At 40.5% G+C, this 13035-nt stretch overlaps 1 protein-coding gene across 1 annotated transcript; it reads left to right on the top strand.

Moving 5' to 3' along the window:
- Positions 1 to 3403: 3403 nt before the first annotated feature.
- On the top strand, positions 3404 to 13035 carry LOC115371002 (zona pellucida-like domain-containing protein 1). The gene is made up of 10 exons (XM_030068118.1): positions 3404 to 3497; positions 4292 to 4518; positions 4642 to 4826; positions 6286 to 6358; positions 6739 to 6836; positions 8376 to 8456; positions 9138 to 9309; positions 10247 to 10364; positions 10548 to 10568; positions 12236 to 13035. Exons 1-10 carry the CDS (start codon positions 3404 to 3406, stop codon positions 12388 to 12390), a joined length of 1224 nt encoding a protein of 407 aa, XP_029923978.1. The 3' UTR covers positions 12391 to 13035.

Here is a 13035-nt window from a genome sequence, read left to right as displayed (position 1 = left end):
TATGAGTGAAATATGAAAGTGCGTGTCCTAAATTTTGCAACAATGTTGAGCTGCAAAAGACCAGTGAGAGAAAGGATAGGTTTTGCTTTATTTGTGGACGCCTTTCTGCTCACAGAAATGAATGAATCCAATCTTGAGTGTTAAATACAAAAGTTTCCCCTAAACAGGAGTCAGTCAGCGCTCCGTCCAAAGACAGCTGGAATCACAAGCCGTAGATAATCCTCTCCTCCTTCACCCTCAGCAGATGCAAAGAAGAAGACATTTAAGGTCTAAAGGGTGTGCAGTTAGTTCATGTCATAAGATTTCAGGGTAATGAAATCCCTCTGTATAAAATCGAAACAATTATTGCCTGCTCCCACTTGGCAGATAAAGCATGAAGCAGTTGTCAGTTGCAGCTGTAATGTTAGGAACCAACTCATTTTGGCAGCGCTCGCCTTCATCAGGCTTGTCTTTTGTTTGCGAAGACTTGCTGAGTTATTTCATTCTTCCACTTCGCTTTGATTCACACTCTCTGAGAGCACTTCAAGGTTGTGAGAGTTGTTTTTTTCCCCCCCCCTTTACAAACCTGCAGTTTATCGTCATTGCAGTTCATGATTTAAAACACGAGCTTGTCTTTTATTGTTGTTCTTGCTGCTGGAGAGACGCTCAAGTGTCACTGAAGACGCGCACAAGAACGGCCTTTTCTCTCTTAAGTTATTCCAAGTGTTTGCTTGTTATGAGAGAGATTGCCATTTACTTTGAATTAATCAGTGCTAAGGCATGTTTACTTGAAGAGAAACTCAGTGCTAAGATCACATTTCTCAAGAATTACAAGGTAAAGAGGCTCAGCATGACTGTGAGAGTACATGGAGTGTTTTTTGTTTTTTTTTCCTTTTATTTACTGACTATGGGGCTCCAGGTTTTCATCCTTGTCATAATAAACATTTGAGTCCTACACTTTACACAACAACTATGTGACATATTCATGGCAATTTTTCCTCCTTGCAAATGCAGTTGTCTCTTAAAAACATATTTTGGCATACTCCCTGGTAATATGTGCTGGTGGGATGTTTTTCACCGTCACTATACACTGTCTCTCACATGTCCCGGCCCTGTGCTTATCCTCACTTGGCACCACCGACTGCCATTGTATATTCTGTGAGTCCTGACCCTACCAGCAACCGCAAGGAATTCAATGGGAATCATTTCAGGTATTGTATTTAAGCATGGGAGCTATATGAATGGAAACATGCGTGACATTAAATGACGTCTATTATTTAAAAAAAAAAAGAAAAAGAAAAGAAAACAGGACAGGCAAAGAACAAGGTGATCTCTGTGATATCATACAGATTCTGTTACCGCAGGGCACAATGCAAGGAGCAGGTTTAATCAGGAATTAGCTGCGTATTAAGGTTGTTCTGTTCTGTCCTTAAGTAAGGGAAATGGAAACCAAACAGAGAGGATGTCGGACGGTGAGTATAGCCGAACTGATACCGTGTGGATTCTGATGGTATAGTCTGACTGTGGCGTCGGTGTGTATTATATTTTCTCCACTCTGTGAACAATGCCTTTGGGTTCTAGCATATAGGGAGGATGCTGTCCTGGCAGGTTCAAGTTCATGAGGTTCACACAGAAATCTGTTGTTTATGGCACATTATGGATCCAGAGGCCAAAACAAATCACTCTGAAGAAAATGTAACAATAAACCCCGAACACTGAACTATGGATTTTGACTATCCAGATATTAACCTGAAATATTCAGTTACTATGAGGGACGAAAACATGATTCACCACAGGGGAATTTCACGTGACAAAGAAATATCCATGTGATGTGTTTGTGCAAACACTGTTCCCCCTAAAGCATTAGCAGCCAGCATCAGGAAAAAAAATATATATATATAGCAGGTTACCTGTGGCTAATACTCACTCAGATACACTCATGGCTGGTGAATGGAAAGGGGCAGACAGGAATGCCGCCTATCACTGACCCCTGTAAGCTGAGCACCATGCTATTGTTCGGGCCTGGTCCCTGAGTTCCTGCAGGGGATCGGAGGAGATCTTTGGTTCACATGACGCTGACAGTACGAGGAGGTTTTGTCTGGCAGGGTGTGCCTCATTCTCCAAGTCTGAGATGGCGCTGGAGACCTAATTTCTTAACAAAGAGTGGTTGCCCCTGGCAAGACAGGGGTGGGGGGTGATGGGGGGGATGTGAGAACAGGCATCACTTTAGTGAGGCATCGGCCAACATCCATGCCTTTTTAGGTGCTCTTGCATAAACCTCGCTGAAACAAAGTGGAGGTTATTAAAACGGTGCTTATGCAACGTCTTCAGGCCTGTATGCCTGAGGGCTTTGCAGATGATCATACAGCTACTGTTTTTAGGCTTCCCCTGGATTTCCTGTGCAATCTGTGCATTACATGTTCACATTGCGTAAAATTCTGATTGGATTGTGTCTGTCACTGATGATGGCCTGGTTAGCACATATTAGAGAAAATGCTGCACCAAATTAAATCCATTTTAGGTCACCAGAGTGATGTACTCAGTGAATATGGAAAAAAATATGTGAGAACTGACCTTTCCTGTGATATTTGGACTTTGTGTTTATGGCATACACCTATCTATATGTAATATTTCATTTAGGGCTTAAGGGATTGTTCAGTTAAAATGATACCTCAGGGTTGTCACGCTACTGATAAATCAAATTTATAGCTGCTTGACATAATGCATTACCAAACCAAAGACATTAGGTTTGTCTGCTGTCCCACTTCTGTCAGATGATCCAGTTGTGGGCTCGTCAGCATGTTGAGCTGCTCGTGTTGCTCTCTTACCTTTCCCCTTTCTTTTTTGTGGGTTTCCGGAGAACTCTTTTTACAACGGTCCTCTGGAAAACAGGCCGGTATAAATAGCTGAGAGTCACGGCAGCAGGAGCAGAGTGAGAAAAGGCAGACTGAGAGAAAGAGGTGGGGCAAGAAGATTCAGTGGGCATCCACACAAGGTAAGTCACCGCTTCTCTAAACCTGCGGATCACCTGGAAACGAAAGAAGGGAAGAGAAAGTCAAAAAGCTTGGAATATTGGTTGTTATTATTACAGGATGAATGGATTTTACTGTCAGGTTTGCCAATCTCACCTGTATTTGAAATTAATGAACTACATATATAGTTATATATATTTGTTGAACTGTTATTTTTACTGTACATTTGAATCTTACTTGTACTTTGTGACATAGTACCGAAATGCTTTACAAATTAAAAAATATATATATTTTCACATATTTGCTATAGACTGTGCAATGAGAGACCATTTGTAAAGTGATGACATAATTGATAGTAGAGTTAGAGGTAAAATCTGTGCTCTTTATTCAAGTTTGAGGTTATTTAACTTAACTTTATGGTGCCCCTGATTTTCTCCACCAGGTTGAGGACAATGTGGCGGGCCCTTTTGGTGTATCACCTCGCCACGCTCGCTCTTGCCCAAGATCAAAATGTTTGCCTCGGACACTCCACATTCAGAGCACCAGGTCAGTGAAACCAGCAACTCCCGAAACTCATTCTCTACACACTCATTCATCGGACACCCCCACCCCACTCCTCCTCATTTGTCACCTCTCCTTCCTTTTTGCAACCTAGTAAACGTCAGCACAGTGGCAACCTGGCCATTTGAGGAGGGTCTTTTTTTTTGTTTTTGTTCACTTGTTTCCTGAGTTGGGTGTGTCCCAGATTTGGAGACGTCAGCTTGAAAAGGGAGTTTGCTCTTTAAGTTATACCGTACTTGTCAATCATTGGAAAAGGAGCCTGTGTGAAGGTATCATAGCTCTGACACCTGCACATTTGGAAGAAAATCTGTCTATATGAAATCAACTCAAGACCTTTCAAGAAATTCAAGAAACTGTGGACCATAAATTCATATTCTTGGCCTCTTAAACCCTTTGAATCCTATTGTTGGGTTCGTCATTAAAAACGTACACTGCTTTGTTCAAACCCATGGGACTTTATTTCAAATTGTAGTGGAGATCCAAAGGTTTCCAAAGATCCAAAATATGTGCTTCTGAATCACAGGGAAATGTGTTTGAGATGATGCAGAAATCTTGATATTTTCTGTTTGATGTAATGGTGCAGCCATAAAAAAATTGCATTGAGGGTTTGTTTTGAAGGTACCTAAGGGGAAATTTAAGGGAAAATCAGATTGTTAAAGGGCTACAGGTCATACAGTTCATTTGCCACTGGGAATTAAGTCCCAGTGAGGCTCTGCAACTTATCAAGACATTTTTAAAAAACTGAAGATAGTTTGTGGCCTCATCCTGTGTCCCCTTAGCCATCTCTGACGTCGACGTCACCTGTGGCTCTCTGAGGATGGAGCTTCAGATCCTGATGTGTCCGTTCTACTTCAGCGGATACAACGAGACGCTGATGTCCCTCAACGCAGAGCACGCGAAAGACGAGTGCAAAGGGACTCCTGACTGGACCGTGGACCCACCCGTTCTCAAATTCAACTTCTCCATCACAGAGGGGGCGATCGCCACTTGCTCCAACAAGCTCAAGGTATTTTAGATCCTGTTGGTCTTCGCTTGTTGATTTTAACATCTCGATCTAAAAAGAAGTGACATTTCATTCTTGCGGATATAAAACTGTGATAAAGCTCTGTGATCTCTCGTTCCCTGACAGGTCACTCAGGAGGTTGGCACTGGAGTATTTGCACAGTTCTCCAATATTCAGTTCGTCAACATCTCAGGCATGGTCATCTCCCAGAACCCTTACCCGGGAACCATCAGCTATCGCCAAGAGCTGATATACAAGTTTTCTTGCTGCTATCCACTCCAGTACCTGGTCAACACCACTCACATGGATGTGTAAGTAGCCCTTTTTCAACCTGAATAAATGAGCTGAGAGCTAAATAGTTGTTAGGGTTAGGGTTAGGGTCAGCAAACGAAAAAAGAAAGTTCAGACATTTTGATTCATGCCCTGTTCAGGTAGATCTGTTTCAACCAATCAGCACTAAGAAGGTGTTTGGGTATGAGAAATTTGCAGGACAGGTGGTGTTTGAGGACGGGTTTGAGAAGCATGCACTAGTGATGTGGTCATCTGGTTAGGTGGAGCTATAGTCTGATACCATAATGTATGTTTTTGATAATTAATAAAATGTTCAATATGAAAGACAGTCTTCTTGATTGCAATCAAATTTATGTCATATATATCAATCATGTCCGCTTTGGAATGCTTGAATAATGTGCAACCTAACTTCCTCTAAACACTCCAGCAACCTCTGTGATATCAATATGCATTCATAACAAAGTGGTCAATAAGCTGGAACAATGATTATCAATATGACTAGTGCTGTGTCTGCTTTACAGTGCTTAAAAGACAGCAAGCAAGACTCGTGGGTGTCGTGGCAGAACAAACACAGCTGGAATTAACATTAATGTTTGATTCAGATGCGGCAGTGCCAATAATGAAGTTTAACAGAAGTTTGAGATAAATAATTGCCCATTTCATTGTAAATTTGTTTTGTAGGGCCAGCATACCTCAACATCAAGGTTTTCATCAAAATAGAGAACAGGAGCTAGTTAGAGTTGATTGGAAAACAGTTTTACTCACCAGGTTTTGCAGTAGTAGGATCAGGAGAAATTGCAGAGCCATGTCCTATAGCATTTTCCATGTAACGGTACAGAAAAATGTTTTTTTTTTTTTTTTTTTTCTTTGGGCCCCTGGCATGTTATAATGATTCCTAGGTGGGTCTTGGGGTGGAAATGGTTGAGAATTCCTGACCTATAAAATCTCAAACTCCATCAACAGAAAACCCAAGGAAAAAGATTTCACAATTCTGTTTGACTGACAGGTGACCTCTTGGAAATGCATTGTAAAAATTTACAAAATTACAGTATGGCCACTTTGCATGAAAGATTCAAACAGAACAAAATAACTCACAGATATTATTATACACTATATACTTAGGTGTATACAAACATGTAGTAAATAATAGTCTGGATCATAAGGGTTACATTGTTTTTCATTTCTACTGTGAAGTCATTTGAAACTGTGTTTGGGCTAAACACACACACCTCCAGTAGACTTGGCTATATGTAGAAAAGTATCCCGTTACCCCAGTTCATTATGCGACATGGCACATACACTACTCTTAGAGGTGTGTGTTGCCCCTGTGTCTTGTTTCAGCAGGACTTGAATCACACATTGTTGTGCTTGATGTTGTTGTTCCCTCATGTATCCAGTGAATGATGACCTGGTTGCTGTTGACTTGGGTTTTTCCCGTGTTGACAGCCGCTGACTGAGTTTATTTTTCCGCCCTCGCAGGTCTGCGGTGAGCCTGGCGGTCAAAGAAAAGAATGGTAGTTTCATCAGCACCCTCGGCTTGCTGCTTTACTCGGTGAGACATCTGCAGACAGATGCTCTGTGGAAAATAGCATTTAACCAGCCAGGATAGCAAACTGTGAAACAGACATGATTCTCTTATATATGCATTCATATCAGACATTTAGAACTAAAACAGCATCGTGTTTCAAATTCAAAAAAAAAATTGAAAAAAATTGAAAAAAATTGAAAGTGTGACATGAGGTATAAAACAGTACCTCAGTGAAATTCAACTTGATCTTCACTGAGGTTAATATTTGAAAAAGATATCACATTTTTGGACAGTAATGACCTAAAAATCAAGCTCAGTGGAACTCCCTTTTCATCAATTATCAACACACAGTTAACACAAACATGAATAATTTTCTTCCCTCTGCTGCATTATTTGGCTCAAAGGACAATTCCTACACATCAATGCTGCGAATCCCTGATGGAGGCCTAGAGCTAAAGACCAGGATCTTTGTGGAAGTGCGGGCCACCAATCTCACAAACCGGTATGTCACATTAGATTGCTAGCGACATAACTGATCTAATGTGTAATGAGGTATTTATTGAGTTTTGTAATTCAAAATGTTTTTTGGGCCATGGCAGCTACTTTTGGCGAGCCTTCATCAGAGCATTGATGGAGTTTGTTTGTTTGTTATAGTATATGCTGTCCCAAAAGTACCTTAGTTGGGTTTTTGAGCACATTAGGTGTCTTTTATTTCTTCACATTTCAAGTGTTTGGTCTTGAAGGACAACTCTGACATTTTGAGGAGTTTGGCCCATTGTTTATATGACAAAATATCTGAAGAAACGATTGGTACCAAACACATCTCTGTCTCTGGCAGAGAGCACCATCTGGTTAAGACATGCAAGTCAAAGTCAAAGTTAAATTTATTTATATAGCACATTTCATACGATAGACGTAAACTCAATGTGCTTAAAATCAGAGCAAGACATAGATTACATACATAAGCAATATAAATAAGATACATATAAAAATACAAAAAGACATAAAAGGCAGTGCTGCATTATAGCTAATTAAAAACTGAAAGCTTGTGAGAAAGGAAATGTTTTTAGTCTGCGTTTAAAGGAAGATACTGTTGTAGCAGAACTGAGTTTGTATGGTAGAGAATTCCAAAGAGTGGGACCGTAATGACTGAAAGCACTGTGAGCTGATTTTGAATGTATACTTGGAACAGTGAGCAGACTTTTACTTGATGATCTCCGGGATCTGTCTGGTGTGTACTCAGTGAGCATGCCAGAAATGTAGGATGGGCTGCACCATGCAAAGCTTTAAAAACAATAAGTAACATTTTAAAATCAATTCTGCAAGGTATCAGCCAAAGAATGAAAAAACCTTTAATCATGCAAAGTTGATATTGATTTTTCCTCGCTATGGCCTGTAGATCCACTTTGATCCGTCTATTTTCAAAGTTCTGCATAACTTCTGACAATGTCAATTATAGATCAGCAGTGCAAAAAGCTGTAACTGGCTGGCTAACTTTGCTCTTTTCCGGTGTGAAAAAAACAACAACAACAACAACAACAAAACAAAAACAAGGAAGAGAGATCTATTGAATTGTGAATGTTTTTTGTTAATTTTGTTTGTTTCACCGTTTCCTTTAACATGAATGGCAGGTTCAGACATATCATTAACATGAACCATCCAGCCTTAGACGTGCTCAGAGTTAACTTAAATAACCTATATAACCTATATATATATAGGTATAAGTATATATAAGTATATATCCTTAAGTATAAATATTATATTGAAACCACTGGCTAACATTTTTGATGACCTGGTTGCTGTTGCTTGGACCTTAAAACATTTTTGTGTATTGCAAAATACTTAAGGACCTTTTTGGCGACTGACTCTTAGTTGAATTCTTTTCCCTTTCTTGAGCAAAACACCTGTTCTTATATTCAGAGCTAAGCTTCTTCTTCAGACCCAGCAAACACCATCTAGCTTGAAAATGGATGATTGAAATGATAAGCTTTCTTTATCTTGATGAAATACTCTGTACTGATCTTAACCATCCTCCTAACAGATTCAACGTTTTCCTGGACAGATGTTACGCCACGACGACCCCCTTCCCTGTCAACAGCTTTTATCATGATCTCTTTATTGGGTGAGTGAGTCCGCCAAGCCGGATGAAAAATGACTCAACCTGACCCGGTGTTGATGGCGTAAATCTCAACATTGAGATGAAGAAGAGACATGAATCCATCCATATTTTGATAGCTGAGATGCATAGAGTTGCCTTGATGTTGGGTATGGACACCTTTCTGCTCAGGGGAAGTAAACTGCAATTCAACCCAAATTAAATGAACCCAGGTTTTGGAGGGAAATGCAATCTGTCCCCTAAACAGTGGTGAGCAAGCAACCCTAGAAAAAGCTGGACTCACCAACATGGATCTTTTAGCTTTACTCTCATCCCCTTAGGAACCTTTGATATAAAGTATCATAACCCAGCCAGGTTGGCAAACATGGGCGGGTTGTGAAGATTTTCCTGATGTCACATTACAGAATCAGTATTAAGGTTCTAACATGTCAACTGCTACTTTTTGGTACTGTGAAATTTATTTATTTATTTATTTATTTTTTTTTTTAAAATTATAAGTACATCAAAATAAGTAAATTGCAATGACTATAAGAGGCCTCACTTCACTCCAGTTGTGAGTTAGTCCTATACTGAACCAGAGGATATTAATATTCTTTGACTGAGGAATTTTTATTACACCAAAGCCTTGTTAAAATTTGTAATCTGAAGCAAAGGAGGGAAAAAAAATCTGCATCTGTCCTCTCCAAGGTGTGACCGCGATGGCCAGACGGTGATTGGAGTCAACGGACAGCAGCAGGAAGCTCGCTTTTCTTTTGAAGCTTTCCGCTTTGTCCAAGAAGAAAACAGGACCCTGTCCACCTTCTACCTGCACTGTGCCACCAGACTGTGTGAGCGCTCCTTCTGCTCCAGCCTCTCTCAGGTCAGCACCCGCTTCCAGGCTTCAAAACAAACCTTTAGGTGCTCTATGCAAAATTAACGAGGGTGAGCTGAAGTGTGGAGCCTTTGGACTCAACTAACAAAAAAGATGCATCTGGGCAAGATGCACCCACAGGCACTGTAGGCATAAACATCCAGTCATTGCCCATAAACCCTCACCCAGCCATAATCCAACCATTAACAAAGCTGGTGTATCTTTCTCAGAAATCTGGTAGGATTCAAAATGATGCCACCTGAAGACCTGCCTTCAGGCATCAAAGAAAAACATCCATTTCAACATAAAATAGAGTTTTATATTAAACAGTCCTCATCTCAATCTACCCTCAGTTTTACACAGGTCACCTTTAACAGATTACATCATGCTATGGATCTATATTTGCATTTTTAATTATCTGGCATATTTTCATTGGAAGTTTGCATAACAATTGGTCGCCCTGGAATGCATGAATTGGTTGATAAATTAGCCCAATAATCAGATATTGCCCAGTCAGATTAGTCTGCCTTTGGTTTTGATGTTATGATGCTGTTTGATTACATTTTAATTGTAAAACTGATCAGTAGGTTGGTGGGCTGTTCATGAGAAACCCTTTGATGAATTGATTCTAATGTAATATTTTGCATTGTTATAATTAGCACTATTTTGGGTTTCATTGGTGGATTTTTAGTTTGGTTCTATAAAATTTGTAGGGAAACACTGAATGATAAAAATCCTCCATAAAGTAATTTTTGGGAGATTTTTTGGCATGAAAATTGCTAGACTGATGTCAGCCTTCAAAAACCCTTATCAGAGAAACCATACAGTGCTTGAGGCCTGTGCCACTCCACTATAGTAAAGGTCACATTATCTCTGCTGTTGCCAGAAAGCTTTACTCTTCTCAACAATGTCCTCGAGATGTTTCAATATACACTCTTGGTTACAGAATTGCAGTTCCAACCTCAACTCAAGGAGGCGTCGCAGCGTTGACAACACGCAGGACACCACGGTGACCGATGTGGCCACTGTCAGCTCGGGCCCCATCATCACCCGCCGGGACAACGGTGAGAAACTGAATGGTCTTCATATGTTGACGTCTCAGCATTCAGGGACACTCCAGCAGCTACCGCACCAGAATATTGAAGGCACAGTAACACATTCACTGCATAACACATATTTCACATCAGTCGTGGTTGGATAGTTATTTTGGTGTGAATGAACTGAGGGTTTCCTTTGCTTCTCCACAGGGGATCCAGATGGGTCTGAAGGTAAGCATCTACATCGGCCAATTCTTTTGTCTTTTAAGTGAGAGACGGTTGGCTGGCTTTGGACATCACATTTGCATGACGTCTACAACAAATTGCATTTATCTGAGGACATCACATCCACATCACACATCATTTACCGGGGGACATCTCATCACATCTACATCACATTGCATTTATATAAGGACAAGATATCTACATTGCATCACACCATAATTATGTGAGGAAATCAGATCTGCATCACATTTATCCAAGGACATAACATAACATCTATCTAAGGACATCACATCACATCTACCTACAAACGTCACATGTGCATCACATCTACACATCACGTTCATCTAAGGACATCACATCTACTGCTGCTTTCTATAAATCTGTTCAAGAGCAACACGTCACACACAGCTGTTGTTGTGTTGTGGTACCTCCTTAGTTCACTTGTGTTATGTGCCCAAAAACGTAGACGCAGTGCTGGGCTGCAGTTTGTTACCATGATGTTATTTCCCTTCCTAGCAAGCAGTGATATCACAGCTACCAATCTAAAAGCTCCATCTGTCCAGATCACATGGTCTCCTACTGAAATATCTTCAATGAGAAATGGGCAGAGAGGTTAAATTCGTCCAGGGGGAATGTATTTATTTATCACTGTTTTGGTTTTATCAAGCAAAGGGTTAACAAGAACACTGAATGTCAACGCCAATAGATCTTTTTCACAGAAGCCATTTTGACATGAAATAGCAGGGTAAACACAGGTGTTACAGATGACATTTATTATGGTTTGGTTCCATTCACGTGCAGTGTGTCAGCATGAACAACAGCAGTTAGATCTAAATGGTGCAGGAGACATTGCTGGTTGAAGACTGGGGATTTTCTGGCTTGTTGGTTGTGCTGCTATGGACCAATCAGATTCATTTTGATGGATACTGGATCTCAATGTAAATGCATATTAAATCCCAAAGGGTTGTCATGGTTGACCCAGTAATGTCCAAGACCCTGATTGTAGAGATTTTTGCCTTGTTGGCGGTGCTTTGGTGGGCCCATCAGTCTCATTTTGTAAAAGGCAGATCTCAAAATAAAGCTTCAGTATTTTCCCTACAGTGCATCAGAAATAGGTCAGCAGTGTGTGGGACATGAGAGTGAGACTTTAATCCAAAAAAAGCCAGCAGAGGCTCAGATATTGTGCATGAGGGGCAGGCGGATGGCCAGGCAGAGTCCAATCCATAGTCCTTTCCCCTTATTTTCAATCATGGAGGACAATAAGAGCTACCAAGGAGTAACACGTGAACAACACTGCCTTTGAGGAAAGATGTAAAATGTCTCTCTGCCTGCTTTGTTGCATCACTAGATTTGGCAACTGTATCCTCCACAGTCTGAATAACTGAATTGCTTGTCTTGTGCACTTTTGTGTGTAAAATCAGGGAAATCAAATCATGCTGATGTCTGATGTTCTTTTTATTCTTTTCCTTGACAAAACTAAAGTAGTGACAATACCTCTCCCCACCTGGAGAAAGTCAGCTTTTCTGCCATTTCTCATCTGAGATATGGGAAATTACTTTTTCTGAGTAACAAGCCCAACACTGCTCATCAGTATGGAAACGGCACATAAACATGCTCTGCAAGATCCAGTTTCTGCTCATATCTTACTTCCCATCTCCTCTTCTTCTTTCCAGCTGCTCAGCAGACACACATGAATGGCACTATGCTGGGTGTCACAGTAGTAGCAGGTGTCATAGGAGTCCTCTGCATATCCTTACTGGCTTTCATCACTTACCAGATGTTCAACTCCGGCAGCTTCAGCAACACCGTTCTCTACCAGCAACACTGACAGAGGCTGTCAATGGAGAGGGAATTGTTTTGTCCCATGGAGAATCTTCTCTTACACCCCATTTCCTTCCTTCATACCATACAGCAGAAAATAATAAGAGTAAAAAGTGAGAAGTTATTTTGTGATCTCTTGTTCCCGATTATTTTCTCTTGCTATACAAAACTCATTCAGTGGAATCAGCCCTCAACGAAGCATAAAGGAAGGAGAAAAATACCAGAAAGTTGTGTCTTTGTACATCCCTGAAGGTAAATGAGCACCGGCGGAAGGACAGGAACATTTTCGAATGGGACAGTACATCAGAAGAGGAGAAAAATCCAACCTTTTGCCTCCTGTCCAACCAGACGTCAGAGTTGCATATGATAATTTGTTGTGGTTCCAAAGACGACGGCATGAATAACCATATAGCACTTGTTTGTTGCTTTTACCTTTTTATATTCTGAAAATGGCATTCGGCATTAAGGGCTGTGATTGCGTGAGAAATTCAAGCAGGGATATGCTTAGTTAGTTTCCTATTTAAAAGTTTTTTTTTATAACGTTATTGCTATTGAAGGTGTTTGACTGACAGGACTTGAATAATTATGGTCAATTATCCAGGGGGGTGGGGGGCCACAATACTATTTGGAAGTTGTCACAAATTAGTTTTTA

The sequence above is a fragment of the Myripristis murdjan genome, chromosome 14 (assembly GCF_902150065.1).
Source record: "Myripristis murdjan chromosome 14, fMyrMur1.1, whole genome shotgun sequence".
In the NCBI taxonomy this organism is placed as follows: domain Eukaryota; kingdom Metazoa; phylum Chordata; class Actinopteri; order Holocentriformes; family Holocentridae; genus Myripristis; species Myripristis murdjan.
The sequence above is the reverse complement of the archived record's forward strand: the minus strand, read 5'-3'. Positions and strand labels throughout refer to the sequence as shown.